The sequence below is a fragment of the Ovis canadensis genome, chromosome 5 (genome assembly GCF_042477335.2).
Source record: "Ovis canadensis isolate MfBH-ARS-UI-01 breed Bighorn chromosome 5, ARS-UI_OviCan_v2, whole genome shotgun sequence".
NCBI classification, from domain to species: domain Eukaryota; kingdom Metazoa; phylum Chordata; class Mammalia; order Artiodactyla; family Bovidae; genus Ovis; species Ovis canadensis.
The window spans coordinates 63,398,303-63,422,961 of NC_091249.1; the positions used below are offsets into that span (position 1 = coordinate 63,398,303).

The 24,659-nt window shown below is 50.7% G+C and overlaps 2 protein-coding genes and 1 long non-coding RNA gene across 24 annotated transcripts; 1 reads left to right on the top strand and 2 right to left on the bottom strand.

The window, feature by feature from the left end:
- Positions 1–2,981: 2,981 nt before the first annotated feature.
- ECSCR (endothelial cell surface expressed chemotaxis and apoptosis regulator) lies at positions 2,982–14,860 on the bottom strand. Of its 5 annotated transcripts, XM_069592237.1 has the most exons (12): positions 14,417–14,860; positions 11,489–11,532; positions 10,994–11,163; positions 7,397–7,447; positions 7,188–7,241; positions 6,627–6,755; positions 6,162–6,209; positions 5,385–5,498; positions 4,887–4,985; positions 4,570–4,606; positions 3,480–3,576; positions 2,982–3,187 (listed from the first exon to the last, which is right to left on the bottom strand). In XM_069592237.1, exons 1-12 carry the CDS (start codon positions 14,543–14,545, stop codon positions 3,155–3,157), a joined length of 1,005 nt encoding a protein of 334 aa, XP_069448338.1. In that variant the 5' UTR covers positions 14,546–14,860; the 3' UTR covers positions 2,982–3,154. The 5 variants fall into 5 exon arrangements, with proteins under 5 accessions (XP_069448338.1, XP_069448340.1, XP_069448339.1 ...); XM_069592239.1 differs by lacking the exon at positions 11,489–11,532 and having other exon boundaries at positions 2,982–3,321; positions 14,417–14,504; XM_069592238.1 differs by lacking the exons at positions 11,489–11,532; positions 14,417–14,860 and having other exon boundaries at positions 2,982–3,321; positions 10,994–11,199.
- STING1 (stimulator of interferon response cGAMP interactor 1) lies at positions 14,417–23,878 on the bottom strand. Of its 18 annotated transcripts, XM_069592223.1 has the most exons (9): positions 23,576–23,817; positions 23,385–23,485; positions 22,511–22,737; positions 22,253–22,436; positions 21,901–22,009; positions 20,445–20,683; positions 19,459–19,645; positions 15,852–16,003; positions 14,417–15,067 (listed from the first exon to the last, which is right to left on the bottom strand). In XM_069592223.1, exons 3-8 carry the CDS (start codon positions 22,735–22,737, stop codon positions 15,897–15,899), a joined length of 1,053 nt encoding a protein of 350 aa, XP_069448324.1. In that variant the 5' UTR covers positions 23,385–23,485; positions 23,576–23,817; the 3' UTR covers positions 14,417–15,067; positions 15,852–15,896. The 18 variants fall into 18 exon arrangements, with proteins under 18 accessions (XP_069448324.1, XP_069448318.1, XP_069448331.1 ...); XM_069592230.1 differs by lacking the exons at positions 14,417–15,067; positions 15,852–16,003 and adding an exon at positions 18,063–18,884 and having other exon boundaries at positions 22,511–22,701; positions 23,784–23,878; XM_069592219.1 differs by lacking the exons at positions 14,417–15,067; positions 15,852–16,003 and adding an exon at positions 18,063–18,884 and having other exon boundaries at positions 23,780–23,872.
- Positions 15,554–18,102, top strand: LOC138441361 (uncharacterized). Its single transcript, XR_011257324.1, has 2 exons — positions 15,554–16,321; positions 17,889–18,102. It is a non-coding gene; the product is annotated as an uncharacterized lncRNA (long non-coding RNA).
- Positions 23,879–24,659: the final 781 nt, after the last annotated feature.

Consider the following 24,659-nt stretch of genomic DNA (forward strand, 5'->3'; position numbering starts at 1 on the left):
CACACAATGTTTCCTAGCAAACTCAATAGAACTGAGTAGTACCAGCCTGTCTTGCCTGGAAAATCCCATGGACTGAGGAGCCTGGAAGGCTGCAGTCCATGGAGTCGCTAAGGGTCAGGCATGACTGAGCGACTTCACTTTCACTTTTCACTTTCCTGCATTGGAGAAGGAAATGGCAACCCACTCCAGTGTTCTTGCCAGGAGAATCCTAGAGACGGGGGAGCCTGGTGGGCTGCCATCTATGGGGTCGCACAGAGTCAGACACGACTGAAGTGACTTAGTAGCAGCAGCAGCAGCCTGGCTTTGGGAAATTGTCTTCAAGACCTAGGCTGGGAGGCCTACAGTAACTCTTCATCTGCTAAACCACTTCACCTAGAATCAGCCTCAGATTTTCTATCAGTTTCTCTACTTTTAGAAAAATTTGTTGAACTGTAGTGAATTTTTGCTGGTGATACTGAGGTTTGCTGTGTGCCCTATATGATTGAGGTGCTGCTCCATCCAGCCCTGGAAGAAAGATACTGAATAAATCATCCCTGGGTTGATGGAGCCTGTGCTCCTGAGATGACTTGTCAGTTGACCTCCCATTGGATGCAGGCAGAAGCAAGGGAAGGACACACAGCAACCAGCCCACCCCTGCCACCTGTTCCTGCTTTGGAGTCCTGGAGTCCTATGTTAGAATAGGGAGGAAGCCATCCAGTGAATGACCACCATCCTGTTGTCTAGACATCAAGGAAGAAATATGGGCTCAGGGAAGCTGCAGGGAAAGGCTATACTTGGATTTCCTGTCAGAGGTGGGGTTCTGTATTTACATAACTAGTAGGATTCTCCAGCAGAAACCCCTCTAATATAGCTTGCTAGAGAGCAGAATTCAGCATGAAGTGAATTCATCCTTAACCTCTTCCAAAAAGGTATTTATTTGACAACAGGAAAGTCAACTTAGCTAACGTGGTATTTCAATGTCAGTTTCAGGGTAAAGGCTTTTAGTCTCTTGTTGATACCAGTTCACTCCATCTCTCCCACATATAAATTCCTTAGGATTAACAGCTCATATTTGCATAACATTGTCCAGAATCAGGGGGAAGTTTGTCACCTTATAATGAAGATGTCAACTGAGTTACCTAGAATGAAAGCATGTCCTTAACCTAATTAGTCCAGCATGATAAGGAACTGAACCAAGTCCCCCTCGAAGTCAGAGTAACAACAACAATTCAAAAAGAATCCAGTACTTCTAGACATTGTTAGGTCACCTGGAGAGTTCTATCCCAGTGAATGGATTTTTGTACTGGAACTGGCTAGGAAGTCATATGTTTTTTGCATTGTGACTTAAATGAAATATATCAATCATTTTTTAAATGCTATAGAATTGCTGTCACATGTTGGGTACTCTAGGAAATAGAGTCTCTGAGACTTGCATGCTAAAAGTTTATTGTTGAGTGTTCCTAACATTAAGTTGTGAGTTATAAGGGAAGCAGGATTAAGCAGAGGGAGAAATTGATATAAGGAGTCCAGGTCTTCACCCCTACCTCCACCCCCATCGACTGGTCATAAGTCAGCTATGAGCCCTCAGCAGTCAATACTCCCAGCAGTTTAAGGTCAAGAGACTTGATCCTGAAGTGAGACCTGGGTAGTGGTACTCCACATTATTTGCTGCAGTTGCCAGCTAGCCCTTTTACTTTCCTAGTGTCTTCACATTTACTATTCCATTTTACCTACCAAGTAGCCTATGAGATAGACAGGGCTAGGCCAGGATCATTCTTCCACACTGATGCACACTAACACATAGGAAAATCTAAGTCCCAGAGTCACCCAATACTTGTCTCTGGCTCCCACCCAGAGATCTCTCCTCAAAATATTGTGTTCATTTTCTCTTATATTTTGAGTTTACCAAATGTAGACTATAAGAACTAAAAAAGATAGGGAAGACCAAGTAGTCTACCTACCTCACTTTAAAAGTAAGAAAATAGTTTCAGAGATAGAAGTGGTTTCACCCAAATCAAACTGCAAGTCTGCAGCAGAGCCCAGCCTTTTGACTAGATTCTCTGCACTCACAAGCCAGTTTTCATGACCTCTGATGTACTGGGCATGTACCGCATAGAAGCTACAGACATGAGCAGGTTATAGGCCCTGCCCTAGAGGATTTTACAATCCAGTTGTTTTCTTCAGACCACTTTAATAGTTTCATTGAGACAAGTAGAGTGAAACTTTCTGTTCTAAGCTTTCTCTCTCCTGTTACTTCATAGAGTCTAAATCCAGAAGAAAATAGCATATGGTTGCTTCAGAATGGCTGATTTGTATTTTCTTGTGTTCTAAACTGCCATCAACCAGATGCTTATGGTGCTCCCTGCAGACATACCCAGATGACTCTTCCATTGGCTCTCCCCAACCAAGATTCACTTCCAAACCAGTGTCCTGGTAGAGATTACTAAGAGTACAGATGACTTTCTTTTTCTCATTCTCTTTAAATGACTTTACTGTGTTTGTGAACCTTCATTCTGTTTCTCAGACACAGAAATCATCGCTGTGAGGGGCAAAGAGGGTAGATTTAGGTTTATGAAGTCATAGATCTATCCTTCCCAGTGCTATTCCCACCGGTAGGATGAAAGTGAATCACGTCTACCTGGAGCAGGCAGAGGACACTTGCCTTTATGTTATTCAGCTCTTGTCACCCGAGTGTCTGAATCAAAATGTGTTGTACTGCTCATGTTCTCACTCTGCAGACCAGCTGGTGACAGCTGGTCACTGTTTATAGCTCCTTTTCTCTCCCTTCTATTGGAGTGGTTAGTCCTTATCACTACTTAATAAATCAAGTAAAACAACGCAGGCCTAATAAAACATTTTCTCCACTTCCCAAGTTTCTGAGAGCTCCCCACAGGGGTAGAAACTTGTGCACATGCCTTACCTCCAAAAGGAGGCCCCAGAACTGCTAAAACACTAAGAAATACTCATGGGAGCATAGGCCTTAAAAGAAATTAGACTGCAGGTCAGAAAATAACTTTAATGCCAAGGAAAAAGGATCAGTTCACTTTGTCATTTTCCTTGCTCTGGCTCTGTAGACTCCTCCTTCCTGTAACTTCGAAATGGCAGGGAGGAGCAGGCTGTGTTTCTAGGCTGACTGTCCACATGGGAAAGTGTCTCTCATACTGGCAGCTCCCTCTCAGATCTGGAGGGATGCTAGGGTCCTTTCAATCTGGAAGTAAATGGGAAACAATAATTTATATCTGGTTCATTGCCTCTACTGATTCCATCACCTTCTTCCTTACAGTCACAGGGCAGTTGCATCATCATCAGATCCATTGAGACCCAAGGTTGCTTTTAAAGAACCTGCAAAATAAATACACGATGAGGATGGGTGAAGTTATTAGCCATCGTTGGGTAAAGAAAGAAGAATCTGGGCCTTCGAGAGTATCTCCTTTCTGGTTAAGGAAATAGAGCCTGAAAGGAGGAGGAAGGAGAAGGAAGGAACCAGGGAAAAAATGCACCTTCTCTGCTGAGGGGCATCCTTTGCTGTTATTCATGTTGATGTTCTTCATCGAGATAAGAGTGATGCTCTCTTTCTCTCCATTGGCTGTGGAACCGCTGGGGAAGGAAGGGAACATGGGTTTTAGAGAGAAGGAGCCGCAGGGCATTGGGGATCAAGGAATTGTTGAGGGGGCGTGTTGAAACTTAGACCTTTGTTTTGAGAAGCCTTTATTTTGGTGATAGACTGTCATCAAATGAGTATATGCTTTGAAACCCAAAAGACTTGTGTTTAAATCTTAGTTTTATTACCTACTACTTGTGTGACCTGGACCAAATTAAAACCTCTCCTGCATGCTAAGTTGCTTCAGTCGTATCTGACTCTTTGTGACCCTATGGAGTGTAGCCCACTAGGCTCCTCTGTTCATGGGATTCTCCAGGCGAAATTGCTGGAGTGGGTTGCCATTTCCTCCTCCAGGGGATCTTCCGACTCAGGGATCAAACCCACGTCTTTCATGTCTCCTGCATTGATAGGCAGGTTCTTCACCTCTAGCGCCACAACTTCTCCTAAGTCTTATTTTTTTAATGTGTAAAATGCAGAAATATCTGCCTTGAAGAACTCTAAGGACTTGAGATAATATTCAGTTCAGTTCAGTCGCTCAGTCATGTCCGACTCTTTGCGACCCCATGAATCGCAGCACGCCAGGCCTCCCTGTCCATCACCAACTCCCGGTATTACAAAATACCTAAGATGGTGCTTGACAGATACAAGGTATTCAGAAAGTGGTTCCTTAAGTACGTACCCTCTGTTTAAGGAGTATATTAGAATCTGAGTCTTTTCGCTTTTCATGAAGAGGTTAATATAGGCTTAGCCTTGGGGGTAAAGTCCATCTCCTCTCACCTGACTGTTTCCTTTCAGTTCCACCCCTATCCTGTCCGCCCCCAGCCCAGGCCTCAGTGAGGCTGTCAGGACTCTGTGTGTGGGTGTGGGTGTGGGTGTGGGTGTGGGTGTGTGTATGTGTGTGTAAGAAGCAGAAAGCATTGGTTCCCTCTTGGAGTGGAGGAGTAAGAGGTCAGTAGATGATTCCTTGCTTGCACTTCTAATAGTCTTACCTTTCAGAGAGCCCTGAACTCCCAGGTTTCTGGGGATCTGTAAAAACCCAAAGGCACAGGTTGGAGGCCACAGGCTGTAACTCAGGAGCCCAGTTGGCCCTTCAAAGCCCACCTAAGTGGACCCCCCCCCCCATTTCTCATTTCCCCTGCATGCTGTTCCTTCCCTCAATGTTGGGCTGGGTGTCAGGCCTAGAGTCTGGCTATCAGGCCTAGAGTCTGGCTGTTTTAGGAGCCCAGTCCTAAAACAGTCGTAGGTCCCAGTCCTAGGTCCCTCATCAAAGAGAGGCAAAGGGGTCCCTGAGGGTCAGGGCATGTACCTTCAGACTCCTTGTTCTTCTGACACTTAAACCTTAGACTGACCACACTGACCAGGACAATCACCACAACCACTAGGATGGCAATGAAGCTGATAACACCTGAACAGGGAGAAGAATGGGGTGAGGAAAAGGCAGAGGAAGGGACAAAAGAGGGCAACAGGAGTCCAAATTCCCTTCCCAGCTGAGTGCTGTTTATACAGGTTCTGGGAGCAAAGTGAATTCCCCTTCACTCCCAAATGAATGCGCTCTCAGCCTGTATCTCTGGCCAAAGTGACCTCCACAGCCCACCCCATCCTCTCTTAAGAACATGGAGTCCAGCAGAGTCCAAAAGAGCTGAGTGGAGGACCAGTGGAGGCTCCTTCCCCACCAGCATCTTCCTCATCTGTCAACCCTCCTGAAACAAATGGGCAAGATTTGAACTTGTGTTCCCAGACCCAGAGTTCAAGTCAGTTCAGGCATGAGCCTCCCACCCGCCACTCCCCACCTTCTCCCTCTCACCAAATGCAGCCACAGTGAGCACCGTCTCTGACGTGGGGCTGGGTGGGACTGTGGAGTCTGCTGTCATCCTAAAACTCATGTTAGGTGATGTGGAAGTATCATTGTGAGAGGTGTCTAGAAAGGAGCAGAGACGGATGGGGGAATCAGTGGAGGGACTGACTAAGCCTCCATGAGAAAGCCAGTCCCCTTGCACTTCCCCCAAATAGAGGACTGAGGAGAGAACTCCCACAAAAGACACCCTCCCACCCTTCAAATCTGGGAGACGTGAGATCACGGGAAGAGCACTGCTGGTTGCTCATGTTCCTAGTTCCAGAGGACTTCAGAAAGTTCAGGATGCTTCCCCTCATTATGCTCTTCCCACCACACCCATGGGGCCCAGAGGAGGGCTGCAGAGATAGGGAGCCAGACTGGGCTCCTAAAACAAAACACGGGGAGCCATCTGTGTTTTGCCAAATGTTGAACTGGGAGGAAGGAAGGACACTGGATGTTTGTCCCCGAGCACTGGATGTTTGTCCCCTGGCACTGACCTAACAAGTCAGGCTGCCAGTTAATGGACACAAGTTTCTGATGCTCTTATAATGCAGCATGGTTGCCCGTCTCTGCCCAGCTTCAACACATTTACTGCAGGCCTGATTGCAATTCCACAATTCCACTTCCTTATCCTCACCCCCTGCCCCACCAAATAAGGTGGGAAGTATAAAAAGAGTCGAAGAGCAGAGGGCTGGGACAAGAGAAAGGGTCAGGGCACTCTGCTCTGTGAGCACAGACAGGACATACCTCCGCTCATGCTGTTGCTGCTCCTGCCACTGCTCGGAACATCAGCGCCTGCACATAAAACAGGGCTCAGATGGAAGGCACCCACCCACTCCTGGTTTTCTCCCATACTGCTGGGTGAAGGCCAGCCTGCCCTGAGAAGCGTGTAGCCCTTCCCCAAACTTTTATGCCTTCCTTTCCATCATTTTGTATTTTCTTACCCCCTCTCCCCCCCAACTTATCCCATCTATGTCTTTATCAATTCTGAGTCCAGGCTCCTTTTACCTTCACTGTGACCCATTCCTAGCTCCATTCTCCCCACCCTCAGCCCCAGGCTGCTTTAGTTGTCTCCCAAAGCAGGGTACCACTGGTGTGGATCCTGGTGTGAACCCTCACTGTGGGGCAGGACCCTGGGCCTCCTGAATGAGGAAGAAGGAACCCAGTCAGATATGACCCAGTGTTTTTCCACCCCCGGCCCCAGGTACTCACTGAGTCCTGATATGTGTTTCTCTGACTGGGACCAAGTCAGTCCCGGAGAGGACGGCAAGTGATCAGCCACGGTGCTTGAACTCAGAGTCCCGGCTTCTGTGGAGAACTGTGAGGGCGTCTCTGATGCTGCTGCAGATTAGGAAGCGCGTGTGGCCTGCTTAGGGCCTCAGCCAACATGTGGCCAGGGAGGCTCTTTAGTCCCAAACCTGCCTTAAGTTCCTCTAGGCCTTTACCTTCACAGTGCCCTCTGCCTACAGTATGCCCTACCACCCTCCAACCCACAGCCTCCATCTGACTGACTTCTTTTTGGGCCTCAGCTTCAGAGACCACTCAGTCTGGGATGTCTGGCCCTATATCTGAAGTGGTTGATACTGCCTGGGTTCCCATAGCACCTTTGGCTTATGCCCATCACGGCCCTCCCCGCCTCCTAACTATCAATGTGAGGTCCTATTTACTTGCCTTGTCCCCTACTACTCTGTATTGTCCTTTAGAGCAGACTCTGTGTCTGCCTCATTGTTGGACCCTCTCTGGATGGCATCTATAACCTGAGCAGCGGGGTACCTGTGATCCAGGTGCTGGTCAGAGGGCTTAAGCTGTTGGTCTCTGTGGAAGGACCTGCAAATATAGGCAGAGGGCAGTTGGAGGCTGGGCAGGTTTGGTGATGCCACCACGCTCCCTAGCCCATCCAAGAACCCTTGGGCTCCAAGCAAGTCTAAAGGGCTGGGGAGAGGGCAAGGGGTAGGGCTTGGCTACTCAGCAGCCACACTCACTTGTTTCAGGGGAAGTTGGCTGTGTGGTTGAACTTTGACTGGTGAAGGCTCCTGAAACAGATCATCTGAGACTGAGGGTCCACTGCCTCTGACTGCTCTGTCTCCCTCTCTTCTTCACTAAGCTGGTGTTTTCTAGACTTTTCTCCCAACCCCACCCACCACCAAATCATCCATCTCTCTCCGCTCTCAAGGCATGTGAGAGATTACTGCAGAACGAGCCTGGAGCTCTTCCTTCCTAAGCACCCAGCCCTGAATGATGGAGTAGGCCCTGTGAGCTGGAAGCTGCAGCCGGCAAGAGAAAGGCGAACATACAGACTAGCTTGGTGAGATTTCTGCCCAGTGTGCACCCTGGAGAAGAACCCAGGCCTTTTGGCTTCCAGCCCCCTGTGCTAGAAGGCAGACTCCCCGGCAGAGGGCTAGCGGATGTGACTGCAGCTCGTGGCGCTGGCTTCCTTTATGACTCAGTCGCTCTGCCACCACCACTTCACAGTTCAGTGTCCCAAAGTCCTTTCCGGCCTCTTCAACCCCACATGGGTTACATACAAACCTGACACGAGTCCAGGGGAAGGTTGTTTCAAATTAGCAGTATGTCCGAGGACAGAGGGCCAGTGACAGGACACGTCTAGACAGAGACCCAGAACTCAGGCCTCTCACTGTAGCTCTCCCTACAGTGGTGCCGAGCCATTCCTTTTCTGTGAATGCTGTCATCCTGGCCTTGCCCCAAGGGAAGGGGATGAAAAGATGTGGATAAGATGGAGTTAGGGGCTGGGCTTGGTGTCTGGGCTGTCTCTCTGTCCCTCCAGCTGGAGGTGGGGGCCTACACAGGAAGCAAGTTCGGAGGTACACACTGGAGGCAGGGAAATTCTAGAACGAGCAACCAGTGTACTCGAACAGGTAGAGGCTACTTTGGAAATGGTCACTGTTAGCCAAACCCAGGGAGGAGGCAATTATCAGGAGGCCCGGGTCACAAGCCCTCGTTCCCTTTTGTGTTACGTACATGTGTGTGCCTGTGGGCCTCCACGCAGAGGTCCTGGTGTGTGTGTGTGCTGGTGTGCCCATACATGTGTCCCCTGTGTGTGGGGGACCTCTTTGCTCATTTTCCACAATGAAATCATTCCTGAAACCTGTGAACAATGTGAAAGGAAAACATTGTAGGGAAGTGGAGCCGCCCAGCTGGGTTCCCGTCCTCCACTGGCTGGGCAGGGAGTGCAGCCGCTGGCCTGGCCTCTTGCTCCCTCAGCCCCTAGTCAACAGGGAAGCACCAGGCCTGGAAGCCCTGGGGCCCAGGTGAACAGAGGCAGCTAAGGGCCAGGGGCCCGCCCAGCCTGGGGCAGCCTGCTGGTCTGTTTATTTTCTTTAACCACTGCCTTTCTCTGTGAAGCTATCACTCAGATGGAGAGGAATTAATTGCTTCCAAGCCCAAGCTTGCCCAAAGCCTGGGCCATGTTTTTCCAGGTCACCATCTCTCATAGCCCCATTCCCTCCTTGGGTGGGGGTGTCAAGCGGGGAGCTAAAGCTTCTAGGTGCCCCAGCCTAAAGAGAACTCTTCCCAGCTGACCCTGGGCAAATACTTTCAATCTGACGCATGTCTATCAGTAATTGATAGACATATGTTAGATAGATCAATCTGTCAGTTATTGATCAAGCATATCTAAGGTACCATCTTAGTTCTAGAAAGTTACAACTTTGGTTTTTAGTGGGAAGGCACAGTTCACTGCTTTCTTGAACTTTTCTAGAAGCAAAACTAGTTAGGAGTTTCAAAGTCACAAGCCCCAACTAGCAGATGCCTGCTCTCTCTTTGTCTCCCATCTCCCCTCCCCCAACCGGAACACTGTGTCAACAGTGGATTCCTCATCGAGGAGAGGAGGGACTTGGGGAGCTTGTGTTCCTACAGGCCCAGGTGCCTCAGACCACTGGGCATGCAGAACTGGAAGAACACTGACCACAAGGATTTCTTATTTTCTTGTGTCCTCTCCCTTATCCCTACCTGCTTCATTCCCTTCTAGCTTCTCTCCTGTCTGTCTTTACCACCACCACACTATGTTCCTCAGCAGCATAGTTAAGTAGTTAAAATCATGGATTTTGTAGACTGACGGTCTTGGGTTCAAGGCCTGATTCTGTCACTTACCGTCTGACCTGGGCCTCAGTTTTCTCTTCTTTAAAATGCAAGTGATTTTAGTAGCCCACAAGTGGCTGTGAGGGTAAGAAAATGCACACAAAGCACTTAACACAGTTCCTGACAGCTCATGGTCAAGAAATTATGGACATTTCAATTTTTGCCCCTTCTCTTCAATCCTCTAAGTTTCAAGTCTGCCCTGAATCTGTGTCTCCATAGTCAAGTCTCTCTGTGAGCCTGAATATCCTCGAAAGAATCTCCACTCCAACAAAGAAGACAACAGTGAGCGCTCTGAGATCCTGGGAGGAGCAGTTAGGATAGTCAGAGGTGCTCATGGTTCAGGTAGAAAAACTAAGGACATTCCCAGCCCTGGTGCTTGCCTGGGGCAGGATGGCAGGTGGGGAAGCTGGGAGAAGCCTAGGTTTGTGAAAATGTCCCCTCATGAGTCTCATTTTTTCATTTCCTCCTCTGCCATTTCTGCAGTTTCTACAACCACCGAGTCCCAGAGCCTCAGGTCAAGTGAGTGACTCTGTCCTCCTGGGAGGGGGTCGGCAGGCATAGGATTGGGATGATCGGAGTTGTACACTCAGTCTTCGGGCTTTCAGAGATATGTCTGACCTCTCCAGGAGACAGACTGTTGGAGTACCCAGGCCCTCTCACCCACCACCAAGAAAAAACCATCCTCCCTCCCCTCCCCGTCCAAATACTCTGGAACTTCCTTCTACTGCTTTGAGCACATGCTCCTAAATCCTCAGCGGAGGGCTTATGGAGGGTGGAGTGGGGGTGGGGAGGGGATGACCAAAGGGAAGTTTCTGCCCTGTGAGTCAGAATCTCCTGGATTTCTCATGATTCCCAGCAACTGCTCCCTAATTAGAAGACCCCTTATGAGCTACCTCACAAGTCATAAGCTACCAGAGCCCTGAGATGTATTGTTCCCAAGTCATTTCTTTCGGGGATGATTTCATCTGGCCCCCTAGATGAAATGTGTACAGCTTCTTGGGCAAATAGTTCTTTGTATCTAACCTGAGTCCTCATTGCTGTGATTTGACTGTAAAGTCAATAATTGGATATCCTAGGTTGTTATTCCTCATATGGAAGAAGAAAAAAGATCACCTGTGAAGCCCAAGGTACAGACCATTTTGTGCTGGGACAGCCTGCAAGGAGCTTTCCAGCTTGAACCTCACACCAAGACAATCACTTCCCACATTTCAGGGGACCAGGCTCTTTGGGGGGCCCAGTTCTCCCTGGAAAGTTTCCCACCAAAGCATCTAAGAATATCTCTATTTTACTGCTGCCTGGGAATGACCAGCTCCCCAGGCAAGTGATCCCCTTCATAACAAGGCTCTGGAATTTCCCTCCAGGAAAGTGAAGTCTTAGATGGAGAGCCTGCGTGCTGTGCGTGTCCCAAAGGAGGGACAGGCGCCCAGAAGTGCTGGCCACTGGAGAGGAACTGCTGGAGGACGGTGGTGGGTGCCTCTTACCTTGGAGCAGCAGGAAGCCCAGGATGGCCCAGCGCAGCTGCGTTTCTCCGATGCTCCCCATGTCAGCTGGATCTGCAGGCAGCCTCTGAGTGGAAGCTCTGTCCATAGTGGAAAAGAGAGAGGGACTGCTGGGGCGGGGTGGAGGTGGGGGCCGGCTCTCCAGGAGCTTCCTGTCAAAGAATAGAAGGAAACAGATTGGGACTGGCTCCAGGGGCCCTGCTCAGTCAGGCAGCTCAGCTGAGGATGTAAGGCCGAAACAGCAGCGCCTGCGCCCAGGCTCCTCGTGGCCTTGGCTAGGGCCACGTGGTCTCCACCAGGACCTGGGCACAAAAGACAGTGATGGCGACCTGGCCCCGCACCCCGTCTCTTCTCCTCTGCAGGGGGCCATCTGTCCCCCCACACACCACCTGGAGGTTTTCTTGGAGTATCACTCTGTCTCACTGAGCCCTAAAGCTCGGCCACCCACCCTCTGTAGACTCTGAATCCTCTACACACCTCTCCCTCCTCAGGGCTCCAGATCCAGCTGGGACTCCTTGCATCTTTAGGGAGGCATTAAAACATTCTTGTTATTCTGCATAGAAAAACTAAAGGACCACGTTCTAAGCATCCCTCCCTCAGCCCTCCCCTCGTGTTGGAGTCAGGTGTTCCCTGTGCTCCAGCAGCACCCCGTCCTTAGCATCCAGCCAGCCAGTTGCACTCACTCTGCAGGTCAAGTCAGAAACCCAGTGACCAGAGCTTAAGTGAGCTTGGAGGTTGAGTGGGGTCCCTAAATGTCAGCATGTGTAGCAGCTGGGCTGAGAGACAGGAATCAGGAGGCTTACCTTCTGGGATCAGATCACAGGGTGAGAGGGGTTCCTAGGGGGTCTCCTGGTCTCCAGACTAGAATAAAGGGTGGTGGCTGCACAGTGAGGAACAGATTGAGGGATGGCTGGTCCTATGGAGTTAGCTGGGAACCAAAAGTTATCCTTTATAAACTGTTTCCAGGGGGACTTCCCTGGTGGTCCAGTGGCTAAGACCCTATGCTCCCAGTGCAGGGGGTCTGTGTTCAATCCCCGGTCGGGGAACTAGATCCCACATGGTGCAACTAAGACCTGCCCCAGCCAAATAAATACATTAAAAAAAAAAAAAGTTTCCAGAGACAGGCGAGATTAGTGGGCACTTTTTGTAACTCAGAAGCATTAAAGCACTCACATTCACAACTGAAGTTATAGACAAATGCAAACAGACATCACAGAATTCATACTTGTAAAAACCAATGAAGAAAAAGCACAAAGAGAGAAGAATGCCTTGCATGGGAACGATAAATAACAAATTGAACAAGATGATTACCCCTAGAGTGAGAAGGAGGGGAGAGGTAGGGAGTGACGCTTCTATTTGTAATGTTTTCATTCTTAAAATTCTTTGAAATAAACGCGACAGACTATTGAGATGAACAGAACTGGTGACTGGACCAGAGAGACTCAGTATATTATAGTCTGCACTTTTCAGTGTGCTTGAGAAATTGCTTTAAAAAAAAATCAAAGGATAATGACTTCAGGGAATCAGTTGGGATGTAGAGCCGGCAGGCTGGGGGGCGGGGGGCGGGGTTAGGGCAAGTGTTTGGGATCCGGTGGAGGAGGGATGAGCAGGCAGACTCAAGCTCCTGAAGGTGGCAGGGGACGTGAAAGGAGGGGCCTAGGAGTAAGATCAAAGCACTGTCAGAGGTGAGGGCTGGGCCCAGGGTAGTCCAGATGTTCAAGGAAGTGAAAGCGCGGGAGAGAGCGGTGAGGGTGTGTGCGCAGAGGGTGTGTGCCCTGTAAGCCCCATAGACGTGGCAGCTCCCGGTAGGGACCCAGCTGAGGCAACCGGCTCTCCTGTGCCCCGCTGGCCGCCAGTCCCAAGAGAGCCTTGCACAGCCGGACAATGCATCAGGTAGATTCTCAGCTCACCCTCTTCTGCCAGGCTGGTGAGACTCCCCCAATCAAGGGCCCCAAGTCCTGCACCAGCCTATGCTTCTCTTTTCCCCTGTACATCCGGAACTGCTTCCCCACCCCCTACCCTGGGAGCTCTGTGGCCTGGGCCCTAGAGAGTGAAAGACTTTCAAGCAGGGGAGGTGAGGTAGGTATTAAGCTTTAAAGATGCCAAAGGACAGGTGCTGGGGATGGGTGGGGTGGACAATGGGACTCAGTAACTAAAAGGAGTGGGTTTGTCCTGGCCAGCCCTCCCTGGACCCCAGTCGCCTACCCATGGGGATGGTCAGGCTGAGGCTTAGATTTAGGGGATGGTCTCCACCCCAAGGGCTGCTCCTCATGGTCCAGCTGGGGAAGGGAAGACCAGGCGGAGAGCTTCCTGAGCCTGTGATAACCTTGCCAGCTCTGGGGCCTATGGTTTGGAGATTTGCTACCTTGATAGTGAACCCCATCATCACCCAATACTTAGCAGGGTAGAGACAGGCAGAGGTAAGGATCATGACCCCCAGCTTTAGGCAGAAGAATGCTGGGACCCTGAAAGAGATAGAGGCTGGGAGGAGGTCTCCTTAGTCCATCTTGGATGGAACCAGGAATCCTCGGTGAGTGTTCCATACCCTACAGCGCCCACCACAACTTGATCCGGAAGTGGATATTGTGGGGTGAGGTATAGCTCTTACCTCCCCCAAGCCTCTGGGGTTCATGCCTCCTCTTCCTCTCTCCCTCCCCTGGAGTACCAGCCTTCTTCCTACCATGTGGGTGAGGAGTAGTGGGAACCTAAGAAGCTGGACACAATGACTCCCTTTTCCCGGGACTGAAAGGAATAGTTGCTCACTGACCCCTGGCCAAGACATGGGAGAGCAGTCCAAAATGTGCTAGGACTCCTGACCCAAGACATTAGATGTATTTAAGAATTTTGCTGGAGACCTGGGAAGAGAGATCAGTGCGAGGGGACTTGGTGGGGGAAGGAAGGATAAACTTCATATGCTAGGCTGTAATAAAGCCCCTCTCTTTGTCCCTTTCTGAATGACTTTGTCTCCTGATCTCTGTTTTGTCCCTTCTGTTTCTGTTTCTCTGTATTTATCTTCACTTCTATCTCTTTATCTCTCTCTTTCCTTGTATCTTCCTCGTTTTCTCTGTATCCCCTTGTCTCTTTCTTTCAATCTATTGCTGTGTGTTTATCTCTATGTTTTTCTGTCTCTGCTATCTCTATTTCTCCATGTCTTACTGTCTCTCTGCCTCTGTCTCTCTCCCAGTTCCCTTTGGGTGTCTATCTCTCTCTAGCTTGGTCTTTCTCTGTGTCTACATGCCCATGTCACTACCCTCTCCCTCTATCGCTTTCCTCCCAGGCTGGCCACCATCCGTGGCTTTCTCCAACTGTCAATGGCTCAGCAGAGCAGGAGCCCCAGAAGCAGCTTCCGGAGGTCCTGGGCGGGGCCTGGGAACCTCGTCCAGGGGTCGGACTGCCCCTGCTCACCATCATCGTCGCTGTCTTTGTCTTGCTGGCAGTCTGTATCGTGGTGGCGGTCCACTTTGGGCCAAGGCTACACAAAGGCCATGCCACTCTTGCCACAGAGCCACCATCCCCAAAGCCAGAGGGTGGCATCTACCTCGTCCGCTGGCGCATGCTGGGCCATCAGGACAGTCACGCAGATGCCCAGCAGGAACCTCTGGGCCCTGACTCCTGCCCTGTGCCAGATGGGCCCTGGTTCAGCATCGATGAAGTCACGTTTCTGTAGGAGGGAGACTCTGGAAAGTTGGCCTCAGCTGTGTCAGAACAAGAAACTGGACAGAGTAGTGCATGCTAAATTGCTTCAGTTGTGTCGACTCTTTGCGACCCTATGGACTATCACCCACTAGGCTCCTTTGTCCATGGGATCCTCCAGGCAAGAATACTGAAGTGGGTTGCCATGCCCTCCACCAGGAGATCTTTCCAACCTGGGGAATGAACTCGAGTCTGCCTATGTCTCCTGAATTACAGGTGGGTTCTTTACACACTGAGCCACCTGGGAAGCCTGGACGGAGAAGTAGGGCAAAAGCAAACCGGGGCTTGGGCCTCAGAGCTTCAGAAGGGCACACCTGGACTCCCTGGAGCTGCCCTCTCAGCAGAGTATTTGTAGAAGAAGCCCTGTGAGGACCAAAATAATAGAAGAAACTTGAGCACCCTGCCCAGAAACATGCTGCTGTGAGCATTCCCAGTGTCCAAAGCCACCCTAACAAACCTACCCCCTCCTCTTCAGGAAGCGCCAGACCCCTGAACCTCCTCCTCTGAATTCCTACTCCCTCCTGCACTCCTTATCTCCCCTTTTGGTGTCAAAGTGAGTTCAGCTGGGAAGATTCCACCATCCACCCCACCCTTGTGTAAGGATGTCAGAGGTTCCTGGTGGAGGCCCTGTCCCTATAGCCACCAGGTCCTGTGAGGGCAACCAGAGAGAGCCAAGTCAAAGAACCTAGGGGTATGCCTTCTCTGGGACTCAGGAAAGAAAGGCAGATCCACTGCCCTTCCCTAACTGAGCTTTGGCTGTCAGGTCCCTGGCCTTGCAAACTTCCAAGGGCCCTAAAAGCCCTAAGCACCACTTGCGTGTGTGTGCGCTAAGTCGCTTCAGTCATGTTCAACTCTTTGCAACCCAATCGACTCTAGCCCTCCAGGCTCCTCTGTCCATGCGATTTTCCAGGCACGAATACTGGAGCAGGCTGCCAAGCCCTCCTTCAGGATATCTTCCCAACCCAGGAATTGAACCTGCATCTGTTACATCTCCTGCATTGGCAGGAGGGTTCTTTACCACTGATGCCATCTGGGGAGCCCACTTGTAGATTCCCAAGTTGTTTTTGAATCACCTCCACCATCTTGGGGCAAGATTCTATCTCACTTTCCCAGGATGGGGTAGGGGAAATTGGGGGGCTTTCATTACCTCCCACTTTCTGTGTGCATTGGCCTGTTGGAACCAGTCTAGAATTTACCGCAGGACATTTCCCAGATCCAGAACCTTCCAGTTGGTAGTAAAACAGGAAAGGAAAAGGAGCTCTGTGGAGGTCATCTGGGGAAAGGAAGGAGTGGAGGTTCCTGCAGAGGGAGAAACATGGAGGTTGGGAAGATGCAGGAGGCAGGCAAGGCAGAGCTGAGCCTCTCAGTGGCTCTCTGGAGAGGCTTCCCTTCCTTGGACACTCTTGAACTTCACTTGACTTGTGCAGTCAAGAACATGCAGACAGACATTTGTGGAGGGACTTCTGGGTGCTTTACTCTGGGGAACACCTGAGTGCAACAAGTCAACCTTGGAGACTGCCCTTGGCGATACCCCAGCACAATCAAGGACTCTGAGAAACAACAGATGAAGAGGAACAGAGACTAATGTGTCGAGAGGACTGACCTCCACTGGGATTGGTAAGAGGCAGCTATAATGTTAATAGTTGCTCCTTCTTGTGGGCCCATTATGTGCTGGGCTTCAGGCTCATTTGTGGACCTACAGATATTATAATATTTACTCCTCATACAGCCTTAGGAGAAGGAGGAGCCACTGTTATCCCTGTTTACATTTGGGGATATCAAGACCCCAGCAGGACCCAGGTACGAAGTGGTAGAGTCAGGCCTTGAACCTGGGACTGGCAGACTTCACAGTCGGGGCACCATGTTGGGGGCTGGATGGGTAGGTAAAGATCTTGTTGGGCTGATTTTTAGGTATTGGAGTGACTGATGTGATGTTGGGGGATCCTCAGGGGCAGAATGGCTGGCACAGCGGGGGAGGGGAAGGGACTGTTTCCCCTTCACTCCCTTGGCTCTGGCATCCTTGGGAGCAGTGGGTTGCTTCTGATAAATGTGTGTCTGTGTGGAGTTTTTCTCCATAGTAATGCTGTACTCAGAAATTCATATTGAGCATTTGTGATAAAAACAAAGATGGGAGAGAGGGAATAAGTCTTGGGTGGAATGGATGGAACTGGCAGAAATAGGCTGTCTGGCCTCCCAGATGGGGGCAACTTTGCCCCCACAGTGGTTGCCGCAGTGGATCAGTTCTAACAAAGATGGCACAAAATGTGGCAGATGAGTAGCCAGCTGTGTTGTCCAAGGTCTCCAGAGTATATCCCATCACCTCACACAAACTCTCCTCCCCCTTATTCAGGGGAGTCTCATCCGGGGACATTTATTCAGTGGCCCCTGCTTCTTTGAGTAGTCCCTTTGCCCAGGACACAGCTGTGTTTACTCCTTATGGCATCTCTGTGCTGGCTCAGGTCCCTCCCTGTCCCCCAAGCCACCCACTAAAGACAGGGCATTGAACAGGCAGGTGAGTGGGATGCTTCCCAGCTCTATGCCCTCAGCCTAACTGGTGGGCTCTGTCTACACTGAAATGATGGCCACTACCCCACAGCCCTGAGCTAGTATGAGGAAGCGTGTAAGGAACTGTGTGCAAGCAGATTTGGACATTGTCGATAATAAAGGGCAACCACCTGTATCAGAGTCTGGCCAGAAAAAGATGGCATACTCAAATAAATAACCTGTAGAGTGTTTAGAAAGGGGACTACTTAAGGACTTCCCTGTTAGTCCAGTGGTTAAGACTCTGTTCTTCCACTGTATGGGACTCAGGTTCAATCCTGGATCAGCGAACTAAAATCCTACCTGCTGTATGATGCAGCCAAAACATTTTTTTTTTAATTTGTAATTTTAAAAAATTTTAATACAAATTGAAGGGGACTATTTAGAAAGGGCAGGTATAAGGAAACTACAAGTGAGAGGGAGAATTCCAGGTGAGCATCAGTGAGATGCCAGTACCATGGTCAGGCCTGAAGAGGGTTGGGAAGGAGCAAGTTAATGAAACCTGGAGATAGACAGGGTTACTGAAAGGGTCCTTTAGTTCTAGAGATGAAGAGAGCCCACAGTGACCTTGAAACTCCTGGGAGGGACGTGGAGGAATAAATGTCCCAGCCTCACCCCCCTCCACTCCCTTCTCTCACTGCAGCTTCCCACTGTCTGAATGTGACCAGAAGTCAGAGGGCGAGGGCGCCTGTTGACGCCATCCTAGGACAGAGGAGAGGTGGAGGGTAGGTCTGAGCATCCAATGGAGGACACCTGGAAGATCCCTGAAGTTTACCTTATTTATAATAAGTAGATATTACCTTGTAATAAGTTTACATTTCTTAGTTTTTACGGATTTCTTCATTTATTTATTATTATTCTGGCTGTGCTGGGTCTTTGTTGCTGCATGCACGCTTTGGCTGCAGTGAGCAGGGGCTACTCTTAGTGCAGTGCATGGGCTTCTCATTCGGTGGCTTCTCTCGTCGCAGAGCACAGGCTCTAGGCGTGGCCTTCAGCAGTCATGGCGCATGTGCTCAGTAGTTGCGGCTCACGGGCTCAGTAGTTGTGCAGAACAGGCTTAGCTGCTCTGAGGCATGTGGAATCTTCCCACACCAGGGATCGAACTCACATCCTCGACGTTGGCAGATGGATTCTTAACCACTGGGCCACCAGGGAAGCCCCTGACCTGGCATTTAGAGTTTGCAGAAAACTCATACAGCCATACTACTCATAACTACCCTGTGAGGTAGATAGGGCAATGATTATAATCCCATTTCATAGATGAGGACACTGAGGCTCACAGAGGTAAAACAACTTGCCCAAGGTCACAGGATTCATCTTGAAATGTCAAGTCTGAGGACCTTCTCTGAGAGGGAGGAAACGGTTCTGCTAGGCCTCCAACTGCTGAAGAAAGAAATCCTCTCAGAGTCTCAGGGTTGGCCGGGGCCTCAGGAAAGGTGACTGGGGCCTCAGAAGACATCTGAGCGGAGCGGGAGAGGCTTTTCCATGCCACTGATGAGGAGCTCGGGCTCTTGGGACAGTGCAGAGGAAGCGGGTATCACAGAGGTCTCCATGCTACCCATGGTAACCTCCCTTTCCTCCTGCCGAAGGTGCTGGAGAATTTCCTGTGACAAGGAGAAGCTGCTTCCCTCTGCAGGTTCTGGAATGAGGAGGGGAATGTGTAGGGGGGTGAAGGCCTCACACACGCCCACTCCAGCACACCCAGAGGACTTGCTGGGGGTCTCCTCTAACCTTCCCTCTGCCACCTCCTCCCCACCCCTAGCCATTGGGACTGGAGTTTCATGAAATCCTAGAGCCAGCAGTGGTTTTAGAGACAAGAGAATTCTACCCTCCTGCTTTTAGAGATGATATATTAGAGATGAAAGGGACAGAGACCTGCCTAAGGTCACAGAGCAAGGGAGTGACATTGCTGAGGCTGCAGTCCTGGTGTCTTGATGGGTGGCCGGGAGCTATCTGCTTCCTCTGGTACTCTAGATGAAGAGGCCCCTGGGGCCACCCCTTCATGCTCCACCCAGGACCCATAGCCAAAGACCTCAGAAAGCCATTGGGTGTCCCATGGTGGGGAGACAGGGCCTTCTCCAAGGGAGACAGGGGCAGGGCTTGAATGCCCTGACCGCTCAGGAACGGTGAAGACTGTCCTATCTCCTGCTGACCCTCTGGGAGGCCCTTGAGGCCCCCAACCCTTCCTGTCCTTCAGCTTGTCACCCCCTTACCCTGGTAGACAATGAGGCGGCAGTTGTTCTGAGACTCAGGGGCATTTGCCAGGATGTCTTCAAGTGTCCGGCAGAAGAGTTTGGCCTGTTCCAGCCGATCCTCTCGGCTAAAGCCAGCTCGGCCATCCTGTGACATGGCGAACAGGGTCTGCAAGGGGGTGGCATATTCCAGGACACAGATGCCTGCCTGGAGGAGGTAAAAGGACAATAAGACTCAGCCCGGGGCCAGGCAGACAGACTCTGGACCCCACTGCTCAATCTGTAGGGGTGGAGTCTGGGAGATGGCTACCTGATGGGGTCCATGACCTTTGCCTGTGAACCTTACTCCTAAAATCACGGCCAGGGACTGCATTAAATTTACCCTTCCCAGATCCTTCATCTCGTTCAACTACTTCAGCTGGATGTCAAGTCCGGGGACTGGACTCTGGGTTCAACTCTGCTTGGGTTCCCCACAGCCTACATGAAATCATTCAGACATTCTCTCGACCTTCATCTGGGCAGCTTTATGTTCCAGAGCATGGTATACTCAGGGTGAAATCGTCCACTTCCACCTGGTTCTCTGAGTCTCAGTGTCCTCTTCTACAAAGCAGGGGTTATAACAGTCCCTACAACCACAGAGTGGTGGTGAGGATTCGATGAGGTGGTCGGATGAAGCACCTGGAAGAGCATCTGGCTTGCAATAAGTGCTCAATAAATGTTACTAGGAATTCCATGGTGGTCCAGTGGTGAGGACTCCATGCTAGGGTTCAGTCCTTGGTCAGAGAACTAATATCTCACAAGCCTCATGATATGGTCATAAATAAATAAATAAATGTTACTTAATTATTATCACTCAGAACCTAATTTTGCCCAGCCCTGGGACCGATCAGGGAAACTGAGGCACAGAGAAGGGCAGTAAATTTTGATCACGGCTTGGCCAGGGCTCGGAGTTCTGAGTCTATAGGCCCGACCCCTTCCCAGTGCCACCTGCTTCCCTGCACACGCACCCGCTGCCCATTTTCCAGAAGCTCATAGATGCTGTTGGTGTAAACCCGGCCCTTGATGCCAGCACGGTCGGCACTCTGCTGGGGTAGCTCGTGTAGGAAGCGAATGTTGGGGTCAACCACGCTCAGGTCGTCAGGCACCCCACAGTCCAACGGGAAGAGGATGTGCAGCCGGTGGCTCCCTGCAGCCTGTAGCGTGTTGTTGTGGAACTGATTGTAAATTTGGATCCGGGCCCGGAACCCTAGGGTGGAGAGGTCCAAGAAGTCATTTCCACTAACTCTTGTCTCCCAACCAACTCAGGAGAGAGATGCAGGCCCTTGTTGCCCTCACTGTGTGGGTGCAAGAGCCCTGGGGGGCCAGCCCACAGGCATTGCCTGGGGGGCCAGGAGAGGCAGAGCATTAGGCAATAATGCTTCACCTACTCCCACCACCCCTTTCTCCCCCTCACTTGACCTTTGTCCAGATTTCTGTTAGCCCCATTCCTTCCCACTACAGCTTTCAGGGCTCTGAGAGGCAGGCAGAGCCCTGGGAGTTGCCATGCCCAGCAACCCCAGGTGCACTGAGCCAGACCTCTAGCCGAAGCCCTACTGTCTAGCAAAGGCAGCCATGAGATGGGGGAGAACCACAGCCCTGGCCAGCAAGTCAGAAGAATGAGATGCGATTTGTAAGTTTCCAGTGGGGTAGTCAAAGGTCGAGGCTCTGGACAGACCTGTGTTCGAATCCTGCTTCCTCCCATAGCTAAGGTGTGTGACTTTGGACAAGTCACTTTATCTCTCAGAACATCTCTGATGTTCTTAACTCTAAAACAGGGGTGATGATTATCCTGTCCTCACAGAAGTGAAAGTGAAAGTCCTAGTCTTTGCGACCCCATGGACTACAGAGTCCATGGAATTCTCTAGGCCAGAATACTGGAGTGGGTAGCCTTTCCCTTCTCCAGGGGATGTGAATTAAAAGAGAACCTAAATGAAGGGCATACAGCTTGCAGCTAATATTTATTGCAAGAATCCATAGGTGACTTGGGACAAGTCCCTTAATGGATCTAAGCCCCGAATTTCTTCCTGCAAACCAGGCATAATAGTAATAGCTTTCAAGCCTATAAGATCACTTTTGGAATCATATGGTTTGTTAGACTGAAAATGCTTTGAAGGAAGCTCAACTCTGTGTTCTGTGATGACCTCGACGGGTAGAAGGGGTGGCGTGGGAGGGAGGCCCAAGAGGGAGGGGATATATGTATACACATAGCTGATTTAATTCATTGTACAGCAGACACTAACACAACATTGTAAAGCAATTATAACCCCAACAGCAATAAATAAATAAAGCTTTGGAAAAATAAATAGCAATTGAGAACTCTTGGGGAAAGAAAAAGAAAATGCTTTGAAAAATATAGTAACTTCTGGAAACAAGGTTGCACGTCTTACTGTCTATCTTGTAATGGGGGCACAGAAGACAGCCCACCTGGCAGGATCAGCCGCAGGTATCCAATATAATATGACCAGGCCAGCCCATGAGCCACGTTGAAGTTCCTTTTTTCACAGATTGCAGAGACCTCTGCTGGGGCCAGGCCCTGTGGACAGCAGGGTGGGGCCGGAGGGCCTCCATGAAGGATAACGAGAGTGCTCCTCCCCCAAGATTTCCCAACCCCCTGCCAACTGGCTCCCTTCTCTGCCATTGCTGAACCCAGACCATTCTAGGCTCTAGTCCAAGAATCAGCTTCTAAACTGATCCCACTCCCAGTACTGAGCTCAGAGCAGGTCACAATAGCCGCATCTCCACCCGGCCAGACTCTCCACCTCCCTGTGTGTGATACCTGGAGGCCCAGGAGGATGTTAAGTGCCTGTGAGAGGCCCAGGAGAGCAAGCATCCAAGTGAAGGGCAGGCCAGCCATGTTTGGGAGGGAGCAGTAGAAATAGCAGGACAGCAGCAGCAGGGCCCCGCAGCGCATGGAGGAGCACAGGCAGGCCCGCACAGCCCTCCAGTAGCTGCCGTGGTACCTGCAGGTGACATGCAAGTTCCAGACCCAGCCCAGCTCAGCCAGAGAGGGGCAGGAGGTACTTCAGGGAGTCACCTGGAGTGGACGTGGCGCAGCTCCTCGGCTAGACTGCAGATCCCCTTGATCAGCAGTCCCATCTGCTGGGAGGCCAGGTGGAGCACCAACCACTTGAGAGTGTAGTCTGGTGGCTCCCCCAGGCCCCAAAGGGCCACCAGACAGGCACTTAGCAGGACCAAGGCTGCCTTTTGGGCCCTGTGACCCCTGGGCTGTGGGATGGATGGATGCAGGCTGGAGTGAGGCATCTGTGGGTACCAAGAAATCCATGGTTGTGCTCCCCTCACTCTCCTACAGTTCCAGGACTGAGGCCCTGAGTGGGCACATTCCCCAGCTCTCCAGTTCCCTGGTGCCCAGCCATACCCAGAAAATGCTCCTGGAGACACCTCTAGGGGACAGGTTGAGCATACAGCATCCCAGAGCTCCAACCCAAAAAGATTTGTTGCAAACAGAGTAGGTGGAGAAAGAAATGCATGCATATAAACAACATTGGACTTAAAAAAAAAAAAAGAAAGAAATGCATGCACACACGAGTTGGAGCCAACTCGGGGAGATAGTGAAGGACAAGGAAGCCTGGCATGCCATAGTCCATGGGGATGCAAAGAATTGGACATGACTTAGCAACTGAACAACACATACACACCTCACCGAGCCCCGGTGAGACCACAGGTGTGGTGAAAAAGAAGATAGCGACTACCCCAGACCCAGACCTGAAAGTGTCCTGTGAGGTGCCACTCACCAGGGGACCAGGGCTTCCCTCTCCCACAGTCCACCCCAGGGAGGGCCTTAGGCAGCAAAGCTGTAAACCACAGTCCAGAGGGTGGAGGCACCCACCTCTGCTGCCTCTGTAGGGTCTTCAGCCTTAGAGCTCTGGCTGGCCAGCTCCTGATCTTACCTTCTACCTCTCAGACTGCAGGTTGTTTCTGGAAGATGACAGGAAGAGAAGGCCCAGCACAGGGGCTCCCAGCAACCAAGGGTGGCCTCTCAGGGTAGAGCCTGAAAAATGAAAGGTTAAAAACAACTGAAGCTTCCTCCACAGCACTCCAGCGCTGGCATCTCACCAGACCACAGCCTCACTGTGCTCACTGAGGAGGTTATTTCCTGCTCCCAGGGCGTCCTGGTCAGCCACGCCTGCCGTTCCATTGTCCACCCCTCAAACAGAGGGTGTTCAGAAACCCTCTCACACTCCTCACAGCCACGACCCTGAACACCAGCTGTCCCTCAAGCACCCCCAGTCAAATACACTCTACCAACACCCTCATGAGACTCACACACCCTCGCGAGACTTACACACCCAGCCAAGCATACACACTGCACCATGCTGCCCTGCCTGGTGGTTTTATTCTGATTTGCAAATGCAGATCCTCTTTTTTTGAAGACTGTGACATCAGACTAGAGGCGGGGAAAATGAACAGTTATTTCCTGTAACAATAGCCTTCTAGTAAAAAGACTTAGTCGGAGCCAAAGGGCTGCTGAAGTGTGGGCTTTTGGCTCTCCATAGGAAGTATTATAGCAACACTTCTGACTTCCCAGAGAGAACCTCGTGCTTCCAGCTAAAAAGGCAGTCGCGTGGATAATGATAGTAATAATGATAATAATAATAATAATTAAGTGCTTACTGTGCTCCAGACATTATGCCAGGTGTTACATATATTGTTTCACTTAGTCCACTCAGCCACCCTATCAGGAAGGTATAATACTATTCTCACGGACAATCTGAGCTTCAGTGAGGTGAATTAACTTGCCTCTGTCCCCCCCGCTAGTAAAGGAGGGAGTGGGGACATGAATCAGGTGGGTGACTTCAAAACCCAGCTGGTTCTGTGCTTTGATCCCCCAGAAAGGGGTGGAAGGACCAGGGTCAAATTTCATGCTTGCACTTTTCCGGAGGGTGGAGAGTGTTTCTGGCCATTTTCTGGCACACCAGTAAGCTGATCAGATTTGAGAAGAGGGCAGGCTCAGGAGTGGGGTTGGGACAGAAGCCATAGAGCAGAAGCGGTCCATATATGCCCAGGGCAGAGGGTACTCGCCTAGACCCTTCTCCACATCCCAACTAGACACAAGAAGACACACCACGTTCATAGATGCCACTGGCCTCTTGGGAGCAAGGAGGCTCCCAGAAAACTCTCATTTTTAAAAATAATTTTCCAAGAATGGAGAAAATTCCCTGAAC